The sequence below is a fragment of the Oryctolagus cuniculus genome, chromosome 4 (genome assembly GCF_964237555.1).
Source record: "Oryctolagus cuniculus chromosome 4, mOryCun1.1, whole genome shotgun sequence".
Classification (NCBI taxonomy): domain Eukaryota; kingdom Metazoa; phylum Chordata; class Mammalia; order Lagomorpha; family Leporidae; genus Oryctolagus; species Oryctolagus cuniculus.
Genome location: NC_091435.1, coordinates 88,982,812 through 89,006,233, shown reverse-complemented (window position 1 = coordinate 89,006,233; position 23,422 = coordinate 88,982,812). Strand labels below are relative to the sequence as shown.

Below are 23,422 nucleotides of genomic sequence, written 5' to 3'. Positions count from 1 at the left end.
CAAATATGTTAGTTTTCACCATGCATTTTGGTGGGATTATGTTGTGCACGACTCTACTTTCTTGCTTTTTCCTTTTTTCCATCTTTCCTTTTGCCCTGTATATATGTCTGGCTTGGCTCACAAACTCTGAAATCCCTAATTGTGAAAAAAAAAGTGTTATTTTTACACACAACACATTTTTTATTAAAGTGTATGAAATAAGCACTCAATACATATTCCAAATTGTTACAGTAGACTCAGAAGCTAGACCATATAGTCTTTTTGGAGAAATATGTGACAACTTTGCTCTGGTTTTGATATCTGTGGATTTTTTAACAGTTTGTAGAAGGTGCCTTTCTTTTAAAAATGTCAGACAAGATCGTGATCATCAAACCATCCCTTTGAATTAGAGATATTGTCAGTGCCCATGTTGTTACTACAAGTTTAATGGGAGAAAACCTCAGATGGCTAAGACACTTTTCTATGCTTGGAAAAGTAATTATTTTCTTAACCTGGAGGTGGTTGGAACTTAGTCCATAAGGTAATATGACTGTTTTGTGTCTGTGGTGCTTATAATTTCACTTAATTCCCCACTTGAACTTTAAATGGCATCAAATTACCTGAGTCAGTTTGTTTCTTCCTGTATACTCTCACATGTTTTGAAATGCCTGTGTTGCAGTGCTGTTCTCTGAGCTGTGGGTGAGCTTCATGAGAGCAGTTTCTGTTCCTTCTCCTTCTTCAGACTGTGTGCAGAGCTTGGTAAATAATTGCTGAGCAAATTAGAAGTCATATTAGTTCCTCTCATTGAAAATGTTTATCCTTCCAGTCATAAAGTTGCTGGAGATGACTTTCCATCACACTCTTACATTAGTCTGCTTTCTTGGTTTACAATTTTGTGTGTGTGTGTGTGAGAGAGATATACTCATATATTCTATAAATATAGATGAAAAATTATGTATTATAAATACATGTATGTATTCTATGCACACATATGCACAGGGTACTTTAAAAGGCTCATGGGAAAAGGTAATGAGAATATTTTTATTGTTGTGCAAAAATTATGAAATCCATGTTCCTTTTTTCATAATATACCTTTCCCATACTGTTGTTGAAGACCCATTGTGTGTGTGTGCACATGTATATATTTGTGCATGTGTGTTCTGAATCTTTCTATAAACTTTTCCGAATGATTTAGATGCCCTTTAACTTCAAATGAGCAAAGTTTTCTCCATAATTTTTTAAAAGTGTAACATATTAACAGTAAATTGTATAAATATTAAATATTCATCTTGCTGATATTTTTATAGTTGCATTGTTGTATAACGATCACTTGACCAAAGAATAGAATGCAAGACATCATGAGTCTAGTTCTTGCCCTTCCCTGTCATTATTCCCAAAGTTAATCCATGTTCTGATTTGAATTAAGCAATTTATAAAATATTTTACTTTTGCTTTTAAGAGCTCCACTCCTTGAACTTATTTCAAATTTAAACAAAATAAAGCATAAAGAAGTCTAGTTTATTTCATTTTAAGAACTAGTTGTCATGATACTTTATATTGGTGTAGCACTTTATAATTTTAAAGTCCCTTTCCACATCATCCATAACATGATTTGATCGTCTGCATTCACCTATGAGATGAGCAGGGCAGGATATTTTACTTCTGTTTTTAAAAATGAACATACGAGGCCAAGAGGAGAGAAATCTTCTGGATCATAATTTTCCAAGTTTATGTTTCATTACAGAACCTATCAAAACTTGGCTTTCCTATAATTTGTAGGTTCAAACTTACCTGTGAGTCTCTTCTTTGAAGTATTTTAGAAATGACACTGAACTTGGATCTGGAACACTCAAAAAGGAGGGCAGGGCAAATTTTGCTTGATAGTCAGTGGTCAACTTGAAATAAATTACTTTGGGTTTTCATTATCAATAGTGTTGGCAGCAGTTCACATTGCCTGCTACTCCACAGTTTGTCAAATGCCTCACCTTTATTATCTTACTTAATAAGAGTTGATGATAGCTGGCATTTGCTGAGGACTGTGTATGGCCCTGGAGAGTGCTAAGTACTCTACAGGAATTATAGGTTGCATTCCTCTTAACAAATGATAAGGCCAGTATTAGTTTCTACCATCCCTCCAACCCTCAGGGTCTCTAAACAGAGAAGATGTGATGACCAACCTATCCAATGGACTGCTGTTCCCGACTTCATTGACTTCATTTAGAAGTATCCGTAAACACATCAAACATTAGTCCTAAATGAATCTTGTAGACAGTGAGCAGGTCTCTAACTCCTCCTAAGAGTCAACGTGATTATTTGGCACCTCTACTCTCAGGATGTCTAAGGTCACGCAGTCAATCCTGGAACTCAAGTTCAGTGCTCTTTTAAAATTGCTCTTTCACCTTTCTTTCACTGAAAACCCAGTTCTAGTTCTCCCTCATGAGGGACAGAACTTCATGATGATATTTCTTCTCTCACCCCATGGAGCACATTGCTATTCAAAATATTAAAGAACAAAGGGAAATCAATCTGCTCACATTCTATTCCAAGCTTCTAAAGACAGCAGGTGGTGCATTATGTTATATATGTCCCCTCAGATTTCCAAGCGCTTTGAAGCTATTTAGTTAGAAAGGAGAAGGCTATATGTAAGAGCAGTGCGGTAATGTTTTCTGGTGTGAACTTTGACCCTGCTGTTATATCAGTAAAGGTTAGCAGCACTGATTTGGTAAGCTGAAAGTTAGGGCAGTTCATTGATCTCCCTTTGTGGCTCTATTTGTAGACTTTTCTGTAACATTCCAGACTTAACTACAAGATTGTGTCATTTTCAAAGTAAATGTTGAAAATAGATACCGTATTTAGGTTAAAATAGTTTTATTTTTTAGTTTTTATTTAAAAGAGTTCACAGTTCTTTTGTTGCTCTAAAAGGCTTTTTAAGGGAAATATATCTCTTTAAAATATATTTTAGTATTTTTAATTAACAAACAATAAAAGACTTGTTTTCGAGTATAGCTGCATGAATTTAACCACGTGTCAAATCACATAACAATGACCACGATCATGATGCCAAACCTTTCTATCCATCTGGATAACTCCCTAGTGGAATCTCTTTGCAGTCACACTCCCCCATCATCCCTAGACCCATGACTTGTTCTCAGTCACTCCAGTTATGTCTTTTTAAGGATGCCCTTCATTTCTTTTTTCTTTTTTTTTTATTTTTAGAGATTTATTTATTTATTTGAAAGGCAGAGTTACAGAGAGGCAGTGGCAGAAGCAAGGCAGAGAGAGAGGTCTTCCATCCACTGGTTCACTTTCTAAATGGCCACAATGGCCGGAGCTGAGCTATTCCAAAGCCAGGAGCCTATAGCTTCTTCAGGGTCTCCCATGTGGTTGCAGGGGCCCAAGCTCTTGGGCCATCTTCCATTGCTTTCCAGGCCATAACAGAGAGAAGGATAGTAAGTGGAGCAGCTGGGACTCGAACCAGAGTCCATATGGGATGCTGGCACTTGCAGGCAGCAACCTAACTTGCTATGCCACAGCTCCAGCCCCTAAGGATGCCCTGTAAATGAAATAATGCGTAAAGACAGCTAACTATTTTTTAAACAACTATTTTATTTATTTGAAAAGCAAAGTGATAGAGAGAGTGAGACAGAGGAATTGAAAGCTATTCCTTCTGCTAGTTCACTTCTCAAGTGATTACAGCAGTCAGGACTGGGCCAGGCTGGAGCCAGAAGCCAGGAACTCCATCCATGTCTCCCAAGAGGGTAGCAGGGCTACAGCTCTGGACATCTCTGCTGCTTTCCCAGGCACATTAGTAGAGTCTTGGATGAGAAACAGAGCAGCCAGGACTTGAACCAGTAGTCCTATATGGGATGCTGCCAGGCAGTGACTTTAACCTGCTGTACTACCATGCTTGCTGCTAGATGGTTAACCTATTGAAATGGTTTCTTACTCTCAACACAAAACCTCTGAGATTCAGCTATGTTTTTATATCAACACACAGTATTAAAAGGTCTTTGTTTAGTGTTGCTCAATAGTATTCTATTTTTTTGTATACAGAATTTGACTGATTCATTCACCTGATGAATGATATTTCTTTCCAGTTTTATTAATTGAGAGATGCTATAAATACATAAGGACAATTTTTGTGTTAACATAAAAGCTTTTATTTATTTTGGGGGAGTTACCTAGCAGTAAGATTGCTGGGTTGTGTAAGTATGGCAATATTATGCTAGACTTTATCAGAAATTGCCAAACTGGTTTCCATAGAAGAAGAAGAACATTTCATGTTCCTCCAGTATGAGAGTTCCAGTTGCTTTGGATGTTTGACAGTACTTGGCACTGTCAACATTTTTTAAAAAATTTTAGCCATTCTGTATGGTGTGTAGTGGTTTTTGATGTGTATTTTATTAATGACTAATGATGAAGATCTTACCATGTTTATTTGTTTTCTACAGTCTTTTAAATAAAATATGTCTCCTGCTTTTAATATTTGAAAAATTGTCTGTGGTTGGGTGATTTCCTCAAAGTTTATTCTTACTTTTTAAAAAAGTTTTCAACATTTATGCCCTTTTCATATAAATGAAAGAATCAATGTTTCTGTATCTAAAATATCTTACTGAGATTTTGATTGGAGTTAAATAAAGCTGTTGGTCAGTTTGAAGAAAATCGACATATTCTCTTATGTTAAGTTTCTCAATTTATGAATATGGTATGTTTCATATTATTTTCTCCTAAGACTGCAGCAAACTGTCTAAATCTTAGTTGTATAAAAGAAAACATATTATTTCTCTGGGTCAGAAGGCCAAGGACAGTGTGACTTTGTGAATTCTTTGCTTAGGGTTTTATAAGGCCAAATACAAGGTGTTAATAAATCTGTGTTCCTGCTGGAGGCCCTGGAGATGAATACATTTAAATTTCTTTAACAGTCATAGGACTATTCAGGTTGTCTATTTCATTTAAGTTCAGCTTTGATAGTTCCCAGTTTTTGTGACACTGGTTCTTTTATGTTGTCATGATTGTTCTATCCCTAGAGATTACCTTATTACCATTTTAATGTCTCTGTGATTAGTAGTCAAGTCCCTCCTTTATTTCTATTTTTAGTTTTATGTGTCTGCCTTCTTTCCTCCTTGATGTACATGGCTAGATATTTATCAGTTTTGTTGTTCTTTTCCAAGAACCAACTTCTGGTTTCACTTTTTTCTATGCATATTGTTTTGTTTTGTTTTGAAATCCTTTGATTTTCACTCATTATCCTTTCCTTTATTTTGCTTACCTATTTTTTTTTTTTCTTCCTTTTCTGGATCTTTAAGCAGGGGTTGGGCAGTGAGTGGTGGGGGAGGGGCTCAGAGAGGGAGGGGAGATAACATTTTTGACTTGAGCTCCTCATTTCTGATATAAATCTTTAATGGTACAGATTACCCGGTCAGCATTGCTTTACCTGCAACCCCACACTTGGCATGCTGTATTTTCACTTTTGTCCAATTCAAAATTTTTCTAATTGTTCTTGTGACTTTCAATTTGACCCACTGATTATTTTGAAGTATATTATTTATGTGATGTACATGGAGATTTTCCTGTTATCTTTTTGTTTTTGATGTCTGGGTTAATATTATGTATAGAAAACCTACTTTCAATTCTGTTAGATTTGGTAAGGTATACATACTCAAAAAGAATGTGATGCTATTTACCTTTTGGAATCTTCAAATAGTTGTTTCATACATTATGTCCATGTTTTATAGCTTCATTCATTAGGAAATACAGAGTAGTGTGCGTACTTCATTTTACCCGGAATTGGAATCTTCTGTGTCATTTTGCCAACATTTTGATCAATATTAGATTATGAAGTCATCTGCATAAGGATCTTCTTATGATTCAAAAAAATAAAGATTAAGAATGATGATGACGGGGCGCCGGATTCTGTCCCGGTTGCCCCTCTTCCAGGCCAGCCCTCTGCTGTGGCCAGGGAGTGCAGTGGAGGATGGCCCAAGTGCTTGGGCCCTGCACCCCATGGGAGACCAGGAAAAGCACCTGGCTCCTGGCTCCTGCCATCAGATCAGCACGGTGCGCCGGCCGCAGCGCACCGGCCGCGGCGGCCATTGGAGGGTGAACCAACGGCAAAGGAAGACCTTTCTCTCTGTCTCTCTCTCTCACTGTCCACTCTGCCTGTCAAAAAAAAAAAAAATTAAAAAAAAAATGATGATGAAAATAACCCTGATTTTTAAGTAAATATTGTAAAGTGGTAAAATTTGTAGAATGGTATGGTTAATAATAGCTTGTGCTATGTACTTTAAAGGCTTGTTTATTATATCTCTGGTACACACCAAGGCAAGATCAACTGACACTTTATGCTTTTTGCAGATTGGAAAGAGAAGAATCTGGGTGAGATTGGGACTCTAGGAAGTGATTGGCAGCAGGCTGTACCCCCATGGATATGGTCAGTTGGAGTTTGTGCCACTGTGTGAACAGCCTGCTTTCCAGTGGACAGGGCATAGCAAAGGACATTGGTTGACTGTGGCAGAAATGGAGTAGGTGATAGCAACTTCATTATTGTATGAAGTTTATCCAGCCTAGAACAAGACTTTATCAGGAACAAGTACCAGCCTGGTTGGTGAACTTGAAGGAGTGGCTGTTATTTGAGTGTGGTGCTCATTATGTGTGGGGAGCAACTCGGACTAGACTGTTCCTGGAATTAAGACTTATTCTATGCATCTGCTCTCCCACAATATGGCGCTGAGAAGGGAGAAACAGCTTCTACACAGCTGCCTCCAGTTCAACCAATAAACTGTAGGACCTGCTCCTGATTGGAGGAGAGCAGCGTACTCGGCGTGTGGGTAGCAGAGTTGGGATTGGTGGAAGAGGACTATAAAGGAGGAGAGACAACATGCACCAGGAACATCTAAGGGGAACATCTATCTGAAGGAACACCTGTGCAGCCCCCGAGAGAGCCGGCCAGTGGTGTGCTGCTCCCCTGCGGAAGTGGGGAAAGTGGCCAGGGGGAACCGCCCTTCCACGGAGGTGGAAGGGACAGTAGCCAACCCGGGAAGAACCAGCAGCAAACCCGGGGAGGGCCGAGCAGATGAAAGAACAGCGCAGGGTCCTGTGTTGCTCCTCCATGAAGAGGGGGAGCGACATAATGGTGCCGTGACTCGGATAGGAAACCTAACTTGGATAGGAAACCTAGGACGGATAGGAAACTTAGGAGGGAAGAAATGACTCGGATTAGGAAACCTAGGTCGGATAGCAAACTTAGGAGGGAAAAAACGGGAAGAACTGGGAAAATATCGGAGAGAGAGACTAGCAAACAGCCTAGGGAAAAGCCGCACAGAGCCGTGAAGCTGCCGCGGGGCGAGGTGCCGAGAAGCAGCCTCGGGGCGGGCGCCGGGAAGCCGCAGGGATAAAAGAAACAGAAGTTTAGAAGTAAAATGAGAGAAATAGGAATGCTGGCAGATGGAAGTAAAATGGGAGAAATAGGAATGCCCGGAGATAGAGAAATAGAGAAAAATAAGGCCTCCCCACAACACGGCAATGAGAGAGCTTGGATTCGGTCTGCCTGATTAGGAAGGCGATGAGCACCTGCGGGCGGCTAGCAGCTTATGCGCCGCAGGTCACCGAAGACAGGCACAAATTAACATCAATAAGTCTCCCCACAATACCGCAATGAGAAGGCTTGGATTCGGTTTGCCTGATTGTTAGGGCTTGTAAGCACCTGTGGGCAATTCCAGCAAGCAGAGCAGAGTGTGTGCCGTGGGGCACCGAAGACAGGCGCGTATCAACGTCAAAAATAAAAAGAAAGGGGGATCTGTGGGGAGCAACTCGGACTAGACTAAGTTACTGGAATTAAGACTTATTCTATGCATCTGCTCTCCCACAATATGGCGCTGAGAAGGGAGAAACAGCTTCTACACAGCTGCCTCAAGTTCAACCAATAAACTGTAGGACCTGCTCCTGATTGGAGGAGAGCAGCGTACTCGGCGTGTGGGTAGCAGAGTTGGGATTGGTGGAAGAGGACTATAAAGGAGGAGAGACAACATGCACCAGGAACATCTAAGGGGAACATCTATCTGAAGGAACACCTGTGCAGCCCCCGAGAGAGCCGGCCGGTGGTGTGCTGCTCCCCTGCGGAAGTGGGGAAAGTGGCCAGGGGGAACCGCCCTTCCACGGAGGTGGAAGGGACAGTAGCCAACCCGGGAAGAACCAGCAGCAAACCCGGGGAGGGCCGAGCAGATGAAAGAACAGCGCAGGGTCCTGTGTTGCTCCTCCACGAAGAGGGGGAGCGACAATTATGGAATCAGGAAACTGAGGGAGAAAGTTGTGTGGCTGCTGAAATGCTGCCATGAACGAGGCTGAGCAACAGGTGACTCAGTATTTGGGCCGCAAACTCAATTTCAGTCTGTCACCTGCTGGTCTCCTGAGAGAGTCCCTGGGGTCAGGGTAACTCAAAGATAAGGAGATACAAGAGCTTATCAAGTGTGGGGAATGCAGACAATAGAAAGTCTCATACTCAGAGATTGATATTAGTGTGCTGCTACATGTTAACAATTGCCCTTAACATTGCTGTTGATTATATAGAACTCAGTACATATTTAATACTTTTTGCTAGATGATATTGGCATCCAAGTTGATGTACCCGGAAACAGTGATGTTAAGCATAAGAGAAATACCAGTATGTGGTGGGGGAGGATATGAGAATGATCATACAATAAATAAAAAGGGTAATGCAGGAAAGTCTGACAGGAAATTCATCATATGTAGCTTCCAGTCATCTGACACAAGTACAGTGTCTCTTAGACACCATCACCTAAGCGGTAATTCAAACAATGAAGAACCATCATTAATAGGAATGTTCCTTTGCTTTCTGGCTGTTTCTCCATCTCTGGCCCAGCACTCACTTATGCTAAGAAAAAGGAACTCAAATTGTATCGCTATTTACAACAATACAATTCTATGTCTGGGTGCAAGAAAATGTTATATGATCTAGCATTCTTGGAGAGTTTTCAGACCAGCTAATCACCTCCTCCTAAACTTGTCCCTTTAGTCTGTGAAAACAAGCTGGCACAATCGCATTTTCTTTTCAGTGGGTTTTATTCTAATCTATCATAGTGCAAGACGGCCACTGGATCTGTGTTTGTACATAGGTTATCCTTAGATTAGCTTGGTGACCTGACTCTTGGCTGCCTCTGGCATAATCCAGTTACTTTTGGGAATATTAATTAAAGTCCTCAATCACACTAATTAGAATGTCTTCTAAGTGTTGCCTTAGGACTTTTGCAGCTTGTAAACAGGCAAATTGGGAAAATCTAGAGAAACGTGTGTGCATGTGTTTTTTAATAGCCAAATCAATTTGGGAGGCCAGAGTGTTTTAGCGTAGTGGAGTACTGAGGCTGAAATTTCTTTGTCTTGAATTGCAATGAATTATCTTGCTGCACTCACTGACAAGGATTAATGCAGAATTATTAATTAGTTTTATTAATGACTTGAAAGAAGGCATAGGTGGCATGCTGATGAATTTTGTATATGACACAAAGGTAGGAGGATAGCAATAATTGTGATGACAGTCTTAGGAGCCAAAATGATTTCAAGACAGAATTTAGTGGCAGTCCATCTATTATGTGTCTGGCAGAGTGACCTCAAAAAGGCATAACGATGATTATATCATTCCTTGAATAAGAACACTTCAGTGATTCACTATTTGCTATTTAAGTTAAACCCTAAATCCTTGGGTTGTTATTCAAGCCCTTGCCATATTCTGAGCCTAACAGTCTCTGCTTTCCAACAAAATCTTCAGTTTTTCTTCTAATACTCCGTGCTTGAGCCAAACTGAATTATTTATAATCTGTTTCCTATTTGTGTTTTCCTCACTTTCATGACTTTTGAGCATTGTTTTCCACTAAGGGTTTCTTTTTCCCCATCTCAATTCTAAATATCCAGATCAGTTATTACTCAGTTAGAGAGCCACCATTTGTGTTTAGTCTTCTTCGACTGTCTTGCCTGGAGTAAGCTCTTCCCTTTGCTAATCTTCAATAACAGTTATCTGTTACTCTCTATTTTTATCACTTTTGCTTTGTATTGCAGTTATTTTTTCAATACACATTTAAGTCCCTGCTAGACTTTGCCTAGTGCCAGAATTGCTGTCTGATAAACATTCACATCTCCTAAGTACCTCTGCATGAGTGTATTTTATACATAGTTGATGATATTAAAGAGGTGTGCGTGGGGTTTAATCTCTACTGCAGAGAAGTGCTTTTAGAGAAGGCCTTACATCTTGCTTAACAGAGGCCCCTGCAGTTATATCCTTGTAACTTGTAAACAGAAAATGTTCAATACATGCCTTCTTGAATACATAAATGACAGAGAGAGGATTTCTCTATGATAATGCATAAGAATGAGAAAGGGGTGGTGGTTGGAACAGAGACATTTAATCTGTGACACATGGCGCTTGCTTGTGATCTGATACACTCACCTGTGATTTGTGAAGCTGAAGCAGGAAGTATGACGTGAGCCAGAGACTTTTGCTGATATGTGGTCAAGGAAGATGACATATAAATGATAAATGTTTGAGGGGATAGGTTTATTTATCCTAATTGGACATTACACATATATCCATGTTTTAAAACATTATATGGTACCTTTTAAATATGTACAATTTTTAACTATCTGTGAAAACAGGTAAAAAGAGTAATAGTGAAAAAGTGAGGTAACAGATTTGAAAACTTGCATTTCCCTTTAGGATGACTGCACAGACTGGGTTGTTTGGGCAGCAATCCTTTACACTTTTTGATTTTATACAGCACCCTTAGGGTAGCTCATTTTAGATGATATTATATGGGTGCAATATTTATCAAATACCTTTTTGGTTTTTTTAGGCTGGTGGGTCTGTGGTTATGAAATTTGTGGCATAGACTATTTGGGATAATAGGCTTTAAGTTAGCCTGATATGGGTATAAATCCCACCAGAAATAGGGTCTGGACTGTTACTTTAACCTCTACAAACATCCTTATATACTGTAACCCCTGTAAGCATCCTTCTATGGCCACTGGGTTTAAAACAGAAAGCAGAGGTGTTGAGCATCAAGCTTCCCAGTTATCTCCAGATTTCATTTACTATCCTATAAAGAGTTTATCACTGGCCATATATGTGTAGGATAGTACAAAAAAGTACTTAACAGAGTTGTTGAATCTGTAGGATTTCTGCCTTAAAGGTCATTCAAACAAATGTAAAGGAGTGGTTCATAGTAGTTGGCAGTTTCAACTGTTATTAACAGGAAGACTAAATATCCCAGAAATTGCACCCCTGTTTCCTTTGTCTCTTCTAGTGAGATGAGGAGAGTGGGAACAACAGGGCATGAGCTTTCTTTCTTTTCCCTCAGTATGAATTCAGATTGTCTGAATCAAGTATTTCTAAACTTACTATTCATCTCTGAGAAGGAAAATTACCTGGATCGTGAAATGGTCACAACTTGGAATAGACCAAACACTTATGAAGAAGGGTAACAAGGTTAAGTTTATCTACCAGAAATGTGACTCCTGTTCAAAACCGTCAGATGAATCCTTCTTAAGTGAGCAGGTACCTGGAGTTTCATCATGGCTCTGCTAGTTTTAGCCAAATACTTTGATTATATTATTTAAATTTGTCTGAGTTCCCTTATCTTATGTACTATGGGGATTAAAAAGAAAATAACAAAGAAGAACAAAGGCTATCATGTTGGTTGTTCCTGACAATTATACTTTATATTGTAAAACTCTTAGAACTATCCCTAGTCTATGGTCATAACGCATGTACACTAGTTATTATCATTTATGTACTTAACAGTTTTATGTACTCTCCCTTACCCTTATGTTTATGTTAACAGGATGAGACTTCTGTGGTGTGTAATGAGTCTCTACTTCTATGGGATCCCGCAAAGTGATGCCTCAGGTAAGTGAATGGCTTCTGACAACCAGTTAAAATGCAAGTCGTGTATAAGGGAATGTATTCCCTCTGAGAATGAATTTATGAGAACATAATATTGTTTATTTACATTTTCTTCTGTTCTAGCACAGAATTAGAGGTCTAATGGTATAAAATCTTGGTGATGGTAGAGGCATTGATACATCTCTAGTCCTCACAGCGTAGAGTCCTGAAGCTGTGGTCTGGTGTGTATAATACATGGCATTTACCAAATTGGCATATAGAGTACCATTTCAATCCCTTTCCTCAGATCCTATGTGAGAAGAAATGGCAGTGATGTTAACAGGATCTGTTTTGCAGACTTGAGCCAGTTATGGAGAAAATAGTTGCAGCCTATTGAGATATTTTTAAAAAATAACATTTTCTGTCATACTGCTTATATACATGAAAGATTGGTGACAACTAACCGAGCACCTAAAAGAAAACCTGTTGAAGTGAAATGGACACTATGAGAAATGGTGACTTGATCAGCCCTTGCCCTGACTGTTGATGAACAACTTAATACTTTATCCCTTTTAGTATTTTTTTTCTGTTTGTTCTACTTAATACTATTGGTTGAATTCTGTAATTAATACACAATTATTCTTAAGTGTTGAAACTTAACTGAAAAGTGATCCCTGTTAAATATAAGAGTGGGAATAAGAGAGGGAAGAGATGTACAATTTGGGACATGCTCAATTGGACTTGCCCCAAATGGTAGAGTTAGAAACATACCAGGGGATTCCAATTCAATCCCATGAAGGTGGCATGTACCAATGCCATCTCACTAGTCCCAGTGATCAGTTTCTGTTCACAATTGATCATAATGAAAGGACTAAGAGTCAAAGGGATCACACAAACAAGACTAGTGTCTGCAATTCTAACCGATAGAATAAAAAAGGGAGAGAACGATCCAACATGGGAAGCGGGATACACAGAGACTCGTAGAATGGCAGATGTCCTAAACAGCACTCTGGCCTCAGAATCAGCCCTTAAGGCATTCAGATCTGGCTGAAGAGCCCATGAGAGTATTTCAGGCAAGACACTCTGGCAAAAAAAAAAAAAAAAAAAAAAAAAAAAAAAAAAAAAAAAAAAAAAACCCACACGTAAATGCCTAAATGAAAGATCTCCGCGAGTGAGATCCCAGTGGAAAGAACAGGTCATCAAAGAAGGAGGTACCTTTCTTTGAAGGGAGGAGAGAACTTCCACTTTGACTATGACCCTGTCGGAATAAGATTGAAGTCGGTGAACTTAAAAGGCTTCCATAGCCTTGGCAACTCAAGACAAGAGCCTAGGGAGATAACTGACGCCATAAAGAAGAGTGTCAATTTGTTAAATCAACAACAGGAATCACTGTGCACTTACTCCTCATGTAGGATCTCTGTCCTTAATGTGCTGTACATTGTGATTTAATGCTATAACTAGTACTCAAACAGTATTTTTCACTTTGTGTTTCTGTGTGGGTGCAAACTGTTGAAATCTTTACTTAATATATACTAAACTGATCTTCTGTATATAAAGAGAATTGAAAATGAATCAAAAAGTATACATGAAAGAAAAGACACTGTCTTTAGGCTCTTTCTTTCTTTGGATGTTGTGTCATGAGAGGAGCCACCTAACACCTTCACTGAGTTTGAAAGACCAAACTCATTCATCCTGGACTTGACTCATTTGAAATCAGAGCTGGAAGGGATTTGATGTTAGAAAGTACATCTTTTAGGTCTCTTTGAATCTGTAATTTACTGCTTAGAGGAACTTATTTCTGACTGGTGATCATCTAATTGAATCTTTATGTATTTGACCTGATCAAATTCTTAGAAAAATATTTTAGTACATAAAACAGATACGTGTCTCTTTATTTCCATGTGTTTATTTGTTTCAGTTGTTTGATTGAAACAGAAAATAGCTCATGTAAAGGTTCTCTAATTTTAATGCAGGGGATTTAGGGATCTTCATTTTAAAAAGCATTATTCTCCTGAGCACCATGGACAATCCTCTCAATATTATTGCTTTAGTTTCTTTTCTATGTGAGGGACCTGCCGAAAGGTTAAGTGAATGATCATAAGTCCATGACCCTGCTGTTCTGCAATATAATATACACCTGCAAGTATCCTCCACATGGCATGGATTTGAGCCCTCCTAGCATCTTGATCATCTTTTCTGGGTGTGTTTCAGTTTTTCTATGCCACTGAAAGCATTGTATTAGAAACCAAAAATAGCACCTAAGGAGAAGTATAACTGGGACAGAGTTGAGCTCAGTGCTGGAAGTAGAGATAACTTCTAAACTTACTGCTCCTTTGGGGCTTCACAGAGGAAAAGTTGTATCATAACCAGGACTGATATTCTATTGGGATACATTGATCTACAGCCTGATGGATTTTTAGACCAGAAGTAGCCCTGCTTGACTGACTGTTCCATTTGCTTGGTGAGTGACTTGATGTCCTGATTTTAAATATCTTGATTTTCTTAACTATTAAAATATTTAAATATTGATTATAATTTTTTCTTATCTGCTCACAGGGCCCTTCCTTGGCCATCTTAACTAAGATAACTCTTCTGATTTAGTTTTCTTTGTAACACTTAGAGTTTCCTGACATTAGAGTAACCCTCTTTCTTTCTTGTCTTTCTCTCTTCTCCTTTCTCCTTTTTCTCCTTTTGTCTCTTCCAACCCTTTCCCTCTCACTCTTCCTTCCTTCTTTTTTCCCACTCTCTTTACCTTTCTTTCTCTGTTTTTTTTTTTTTATTATTATTATTTATTTGAGAGTCAGAGCTACACGGGGGGGGGGGGGTCTTCCATCTGATGGTTCACTCCCTAAATGGCTACAACGGCTGGAGCTGCACTGATCCGAAGCCAGGATCCAGGAGCTTCCTCTGGGTCTCTCACGTGGGTGCAGGGGCCCAAGCACTTGGGCCATTCTCCACTGCCCTCCCAGGCCACAGAAGAGAGCTGGAATGGAAGTGGAGCAGCCGGGACTCGAACTGGCGCCCATATGGGATGCCAGTGCATCAGGCCAGGGTGTTAACCCACTGTGCTACAGCGCCAGCCCCTCTCTTTACCTTTCTCTTTACCTCCCTTTCTCTGTGACATTAAGGTACGGGCAGAACTTTGTCCATTTGGTTGGTATCCAAACACTTGTAATAATGGTTGACACATGGACACATACTAGGTGCTCATACTAGGTCTAACAGTTCCTTCACATCTTCTTTCCTCCCCAAATCTGGCCAGTTTTCTAGCGAAAGTGCTTAAATCCTTATTCATCAGTGTGATTGTATATCTTGCCTCACCTTGAAGAAAAAGGGAGAGGTAACTGTTCTGCTTGTATTGAGAGAACATGGATGTGTCAGAAGAAACTGGGTGCTGGAATCTCCCTAGTGGTCTTGGCTACATTGCCTTTCTGAATGATCTTCACTGTAATCCAACCAAGGAACCCTCACTCTGTGCCTCCCTCAATACTGTTGGTAAGTGAGCTTTCTACCCAGGAACTGTGACTCATAATTTTGCCAAGGGAAGCTGACTTCTTGAATAAGATAAGTTCTCATACCAGCTCCATTGAGTCACCATGGGAGCAGGAAACATGTTGTAATCCCCTCAGCCCATCTGGCACATACTCATTTGCCTTCCTTATGAAGAGGTGTATTGTGTCACTGTCAGTGATGCACTTCCTAGTTAGAGGGAGAGAAACAAAAAGGAAGCGTTGTTGACAAAAATAAAAGGGGCAACTGGCTCTGGGCTACCAGGGGAAAAAAGGAATCATTGCACATCCTGAGGGATCAACCAAGCTCTCTGTGACTGAAGGTATTGCCCTCGATAGGGATGGAGATGCTGGCAGACTTAGTGGTCTTTCATGAGACTCTCTGTGTGCTGCAGGTTTCCAGCTTACTGGAAATCTAGTTGATATGAAGAAGAAGGGAGAAATATTTTTCAAATTCTAAAGCATTCTACATGCATTAGCTATGAGTTAGAGCTTTATTTTGTTGTAAATTTTCTTATTCTAAGCCCACCCATTGGATCCTTCTTTTAAGGAAAGCCCCATATGTAAGAAAGGAACATAAGAAATATAAACTTTTAGTGCTATGCAGTGAATTAGCCTTCAAGGAAAAACATTCTGACTTCAGAACAAGGTCTTTTTGGTGGCAGTCCTGTGATTTCCTTCTGCCCTTAGGAATAGAGGAGCAACATTGTCATCTCAGGTGAAGACAAAATAGTAAAAAAACCAGCAAGTGCTTCCTTTTAAGGAATTAAAGCTTGAGTAATTATAATACTGATAATATAATTACAATGTAGTGTTAATAGTGATAACATTAAAGTTCTCTTTACTGACAAAGCAGATTGTATTTTATATATTCAGTGTAATTCATTCCATACCCATATTGTGAGAGTGTCAGTTCTATGGCCAGCCCTCCTCCCCACATTTTTTTTTCTTTTTTGGATAAGAAAACTTAGAATTAAAGTGGTTGAGTGAATTACCAAAAATTACACAGCAGATACTTAGCATAACTCTGACTTCGACTAGTTCCTGAGATTCGTGTTATTTTTGTCAAATATTCTCCCTGTGGGCTCTGCTAAAATGTAAACAACTTAGAAATAAGATTAAGATGCGAGAAATCACAAGGAATCCCTTTGCTAACTGTTGAAGAATCCCTCAATAATAGGTGTCTGTGTTTTCTAGATAAGGGCTATGTTTACACCCTGTCCCTCCCTACATCCCCCCTGACACTTTCTTCGAGAGGAAAATCACTGTACTCCTAACCTCAACATGCAAGATTTCAAGTTTCACTTGTTATAAACATTTACATTAATAAACTCAAAGAAGTTGCTGTTTGCAAGATTTTAAAAAAGAGAACAACCCATCACAGATTTCCCTTTGGTGTGCTTTATTTGCCACGTGTTAGAGAAAGCAAACTGTTAAGACTGCCTTCAGAGTAGAAATAACTATTTAGAACTTGTGATACCCAGTGGGGGAAGGAACAAAAATGTTACTTTATACAATATGATATATTTCAATAATATTTCCATATCAAAGTTATTTGTGACATAGATCACGTTTAAAAATATAACATACACTGTGTCCCCCAAATGAACACACAGATATTTGAATATAGCTTTTTATTTCAAAGTCAGCATTCGATTATGTGCCCGCTGAGGGGCTAGATTTCACAGGTACTATCATTCATTTCAAAGAGAACATTGCATGTGGGAGAGGGGCCAGAGATCCTGGTACCCATTTTATATTTAGGAAATGAAGAGCTATGGAGGTAGCCTACATGCTTGAAGCTCATGGTGATGTGTCTCATAGAACCAGGTTTTGAAGGCTGCCCTGAGTCCCCAGATGGTGGTTTTTTTTCTCTTTATACTGAATTGCCTCTTAGGAGTTTGATCTACTAGCAGTTATTAAGATCTCCCGCTTCTTTATCCATTATGTTTTTATAAAATTTACAGGGGGTGGAAATAACCTCCTGACTTATTTGGCAATGAATTATACAATGCAGATAATAAGTTAACACTATGATTTACTAGCAATTGAGCAACATTGATTTAAGTTCTGTTTCATTTGAGTTGTTTATTGATGTTAAAGGAGTCATTCTTCCCTTTTTGTCACTGTGTTCTTATCTATATATGAAACCAGTCAACCAACCACAGCAGCAGCAGACTCCAACCAATTTTGTCTTCTTATATTTTATTATGCAACATTATGCATCATTGAAATATTAAGATTTTGCCGGTGCTGTGGCTCAATAGGCTAATCCTCCACCTAGTGGCGCCGGCACACCGGGTTCTAGTCCCAGTCGGGGCACCGGATTCTGTCCTGGTTGCCCCCCTTCCAGGCCAGCTCTCTGCTATGGCCCGGGAGTGCAGTAGAGGGTGGCCCAAGTGCTTGGGCCCTGCACCCCATGGGAGACCAGGAGAAGCACCTGGCTCCTGGCTTCGGATCAGCGCGGTGCGCCATTGGAGGGTGAACCAACGGCAAAGGAAGACCTTTCTCTCTGTCTCTCTCTCTCTCACTGTCCACTCTGCCTGTCAAAAAAAAAAAAAAAAGAAAAGAAATATTAAGATTTTACTTCATCCTATCAATAGCATCTGTGACCACTTTATCTTGCGGAATCCAGGGTAGAAGAGGGAAGATTCCTGTTGTAAGGGCCCTGCAGTAAAGTTTGAGAGAAAGAATAGAAAATAAATAACAGATAAGGTAGTGTATGGTAGCAGACAATGTTGCTAGGGAAGACTTCTCAATCAAAGAAGAACTGTTTTTCTAGGAGGAAATATATCTCTTATTTGGGAACAGAATAGTACAAGCAAACAGAAAGATAATCTGAAAGTATTTAGAAACCAAGCTGGAAGGTAGGTTGGGTACAGATTATGAAAGTTGGGAATGCCTACAGGCCGGCGCTGTAGCTCACTTGGTTAATCCTCTGCCTGCGGTGCCAGCATCCTATAGGGGCACTGGGTTCTAGTCCCGGTTGCTCCTCTTTCAGTCCACCTCTCTGCTGTGGCCCAGGAAGGCAGTGGAGGATGGCCCAAGTGCTTGGGCCCTGCACCCGCATGGGAGGCCAGAAGGAAGCACCTGGCTCCTGGCTTCAGATCGCCATAGCTCCAGCCGTAGTGGCCATTTGTGGGGTGAACCAAGGGAACGAAGAACTTTCTCTCTGTCGCTCTCTCTCACTAACTCTGTCAAATAAAAAACAAAACAAAACAACAACAACAAAAAACAAAGTTGAGAATCCCTTCAGGTTAACAGAATATTTGTATCTAATGTATTTTTCGTTTCTCAGTCTTTTGGCTAAGATCAAGTGTATTTAATGTATTTAAATATAATTGACCTTTTTTTTAAAAAAAGAAATCTGTCTTACTTCTGCAAGGACATATATTTTTAATGCTATGCAATGTTTCTTTCAGCCTTTGGCAAGAATTCAATTTGCTGCCAGCCCCGATGGCCTCATTTTATTTGAATGTGCTTTTTGAAAACCTCCACACTCAGATGTACTTGTGACATTCAGTCCTGCCTCTGCTGCCCATGGTTGGTCATCCTGAACACTTCTCATTTCCATGCAGTTTAGTCCAAACATTTGGAGAATGTTTGAATTCCATTTTATTTTATTCTTAGGCCTAAAGGTCATTGGAATTACAGAATTTCATCCCGTTGTCCTTTAAATGCTGTTCCTTGGGAACATATCTCTTTACTCCTTTTTTGTTTTTCTTTAAACTGAATTTGTGTTTTGGAAATACACTAGTGCTTATCTTTAAGTTACTTATATTTCCCAAGGATGGTTACTCTGTAGCTTGATTTCAAAGAGATTTGAATACTACAATTTAGTGGCCTGATGCTGATTTGACAAATAAATACCTTCTTAAATCACAGTGATAACTATATGTTCAGGAAAATGGCCCAATTCTTCCTTTGCATGACTGTGTTAGTTAAGAGAAACCGGAGTATTTGGAGGGAATTTATGTGCAGATAGAGTGGTTAGGTGGGAAGTCTTGATTTACAAGAATTTATTCTGCTCTTTGAATCATCTCTGTACCACTTCCCCTCACCCCTTCAAAATAATTGTTTCCGCCACATTTAAATGAGCTTTATACAATCAAATCTATACATTCACAGAGATTCATTGCCAGGCCAGGTCCTAATTACTTTTACTCCACTATTTTAAATCTTGTTTTCTATTTACCTGATGAACTTATTTAGGAAATTAAATACATTGCCACTCTAGAGAGTATGACGATTGGTCTATTTTTTATTTTTATTTTATCTTTTAAGACTTATTTATTTATTTGAAGGCAGAGTTACAGAGAGGCAGAGGCAGAGAGAGAGAGAGAGAGAGAGAGAGGTCCTCCATCCACTGGTTCACTCCGCAAATGGCCGCAACAGCTGGAGCTGAGCCTATCTGAAGCCAGGAGCCAGGAGCTTCTTCCAGGTCTCCCACAGGGGTGAGGGGCCCAAGGATTTGGGCCATCCTCCACTGTTTTCCCAGGCCATAGCAGAGAGCTGGCTTGTAAGCAAAGCAGCCAGGACTCAAATCAGTGCCATATGGGATGCTGGCACCACAGACGGTAGCTTTACCTGTTATGCCACAGCACAGACCCCAATTACTCTATTTTTAAATCCACTGGTAGTGCCATATTCTCTTCTTTATTTTCGAGAGACAGAGAGCAAATGGAACATTTTATAATTCTGGAACCTCAGTCTGTAACATCAAGCACTTGCCATCCAAGTCCATAAAAGATGATGTACAGAATTGTTCTGTTTTTTTTTTTTTTTTTTTTTTTTTCATTTAGGAGCAGAATCAACACTGAAAATACAAAACAGCTGAGAAAATAAAAAGATAAAGTATCATCACCCACAACAATCTAGACTTGATTGTGTTATGTTGTTTTCATGAATTTCATTTCTCTTTCTGCCATAGGAATCAAAATATGTGGTAGAGCAGTGTGCATTTTTGAGAAATACATATCACTTTCCTACATTGGTTGTTAGGTCTAGAATAATAGTTTAAAGTTCTAACTCATCAGCCCGATGTTTTTTCCTTCTGAGATAATTTTATTTTTTTTGAAATGTTCTCTATAAACAGCAGTGTGCATTCTGATATGTATATCAAGATCCTAGTGTTTGCTTTTTACCTCTTAGCTCATGTAGCAGACATTTATAGTGCCTTTAAGATTTAGGCTTGCTGTGCCATGCCAATAAGATGCACCAGGAGAGAGCAGTGGCCAACTTTCCTTCCTCACCAGAATGTTTGGGGACTACCCCATGAGTGTACATACTCAAGAAGAAGCAAACAGAGAGCAAGGTCATTCATCGTGCAATAACATTTTTCTCTATATACATTTTGATCTTTATTCATTTATTATGGGAAGTTTTGATTTCTAAGTATTTACACTTGCATAAAAATTACAACTCTAGTGAATTTTATACATTTTAAAGCAAAGATATACACATATCATTGTTTCTAAATGGACCCTAGCCATTATTAGCAATCACTGTAGTTTTGTTTCCCCTTTTTTAACTTGGGCAAGAAGCCTTCATTATTTGCCGTATGCTTATGTGATGTTTAGATGAAGTAAACCTGCTAGTTTTAAAATGATGCACCTGAGTTAACCTGGAGGCTTTTTCCTTCTCTGTAAATACTTTGGGACTTCAGATTGCCCCAAAAGTGGAATAGTGAGCTGACTTTTGGTTTTCAGAGAGACAACATTAATTTTACCTTTATATTTTCTACTTTTGTTTGGACAATATAGATATATCTGATTGTCTGGGGACAGCAAATTTCTTTTATGCAAGATGCTTTGACATCCATGGATTGATTTTTAAATGATTCTTCAGCATTTTTCTTTTTGTTTAAGTTGAAAGAAAAGGAAAAGGAGAGAGGAAGGAGAGAGAGGCAGAGGACACACTGAAGGCAGAAGAGAGAGAAGAGATGCAAAGAGCGAGAATGAGAAAGGGAAAGAGAAATACAAAGGGAAAAGTAGAAATACAGAGACACTCTCTTCAGAGGGATTTGCTGGACTTACTGGAAGTTTAGACACTTTCTTTTTTCAGATTAATATATATTAGTATATATATATAATCTATATATATGGCATATGGCTGTGTTATTGTGGCATAGTGGATTAAATTGCCAACTCTAATGCCAGCATCCCATTGTTCCATTCCTGGCTACTTCACCATTTTTTTTTTTTTTTTTTGGACAGGCAGAGTTAGACATTTAGGAGACAGAGAGAAAGGTCTTCCTTCCGTTGGTTCACTCCCCAGATGGCCTCTATGGCCAGTGCGCTGTGCTGATCCGAAGCCGGGAGCCAGGTGTTTCCTCCTGGTCTCCCAAGCAGGTGCAGGGCCCAAGCACTTGGGCCATCCTCCACTGCCTTCCTGGGCCACAGCAGAGAGCTAGACTGGAAGAGGAGCAACCGGGACAGAATCTGGCGCCCCGACCGGGACTAGAACCCAGGGTGCTGGTGCCGCATGATTAGCCTAGTGAACCGCGGCGGCAGCTTGCTACTTTACTTCCAATCCAGCTCCTGACTAATGGCCTGGGGAAGCAGTGGAAGATGGTACAAGTCCCAGGGCCCCTGCATTCACGTGGGAGACTCAGAAGAAGCTCCTACCTCCTGGCTTTGGTCTGGACCAGCCTTGGCTGTTGCGACCATTTAGGGAGTGATCCAGTGGATGGAAGATCTTGCTCTCTATCCTTCTCTCCATAACTCTACCTTTCAAATATAGTAAATAAATCTTTACCAAAAAAGCACCTATTATGTACCATACTGAAATACTCTCTTTTTTTCTGAGCTTTATATTGGATACTTTCTTGTTAGGACAATTAATATTTTTCCAGGTTTTAAAAATATTCTTACTCTCTTTTTCATTCCTGATTTATTTTAAAATAATGATATAAAATAAAAACCATATAGAAGTTTCCTTATGTATAGGGCACTCCAGTTATGAGAACTAACAACATCTCCAGGGGTAATGCTTTCCAACCAAGGTACTTGTATTGTGAAGAAAGTGTGCAGCAGACGTGGTGGAGGCTTATAGCTTTACATGGCCTTCAGGGTGGTGAAGGAAGAGGAGGTGGCAGGCAAGAGTGTGGGACAGGGGGCTCTCCTTTTGCAGGTGCATGAGATCTAGGCAGAAACATCTGTTGTTTGAAATTGGCACTGAGCTGTGAAACATCTGCTAGTAGCAATGAATTGCTTGAGGTTAGTATAAACCCAACTATATATAATCAGGTATAGGAGGAGGATGTACTGTTGTTTAGAGATCATTGGAATCATGAAAATTGTGAATAGAATAATTAGTAAATGGAAATGTTGCAGGAGTGCAATGTTCTTAGATTATGCTAAGGGGTGTTTCATAGGGAAAAAAAGTGATGACAGGGTCTTTTTTCCTGATTGCTTTATTAAAACAAATTCTGACTTATCTCACCTTTACTACTCTAAATATCCTGTTATTAAAAAGATTGTTCCTCTCATCTACAATGCAATGACAACTGATGACTGAAATAATAACTGTAAAGCATTAGACAATACTATTTTAATCACTAAAAATCTTGTTAAGCTAAACATGACTTAGATCTCTTTTATTTTAATTCTTTGTAAATTGATAATAACTACTTTGTGCAGTGTGTGTGTGTGTGTGTGTGTGTGTGTATGAGAGAGAGATGGAAAGGAAAGTTAAGGGAAATAACATTAATTGAACCAGAGAGTATGTTTATACATTGTATATATTTCTGAACAGTCCCATGAGATAAAGAGGGATATATCTGCAATCTTCAGTAATGATTCAGTTCAATTACCAAAAGTAAATTAATTTACCTAAGTTCGTGATAGCTAGTAAGTGATGACATTTGTGTTGTTTGGCTTTTTTTAAATGTACCAGGATGCCACTGAGTTGACTGTAATGAAAATTCTTTATTATTTTCAAAATCTGGTAACTAATGGCATTGCTCTGTAAATTTTGAAATAAAACCACACGTTTGAAAAGAATTATTCAACCAGCTAACAAAACAGAGAACATACAATGTGATTTT

The 23,422-nt window shown here is 39.3% G+C and overlaps 1 protein-coding gene across 10 annotated transcripts in view; it reads left to right on the top strand.

Annotated features, from left to right (window-relative positions):
• Positions 1–23,422, top strand: part of IL1RAP (interleukin 1 receptor accessory protein) — a 163,498-nt gene that overhangs the window by 36,414 nt on the left and 103,662 nt on the right. For all 10 annotated transcript variants that reach the window (XR_011388002.1, XR_007908837.2, XM_070072366.1 and 7 more), the window contains exon 2: positions 11,826–11,890. Coding sequence is in view for 6 of the 10 variants with exons in the window: in XM_017346989.3 (XP_017202478.3) it covers positions 11,826–11,890 (65 nt within the window). In the remaining 4 variants the exon portion in view is untranslated. The remainder of the gene's footprint in view (positions 1–11,825; positions 11,891–23,422) is intronic.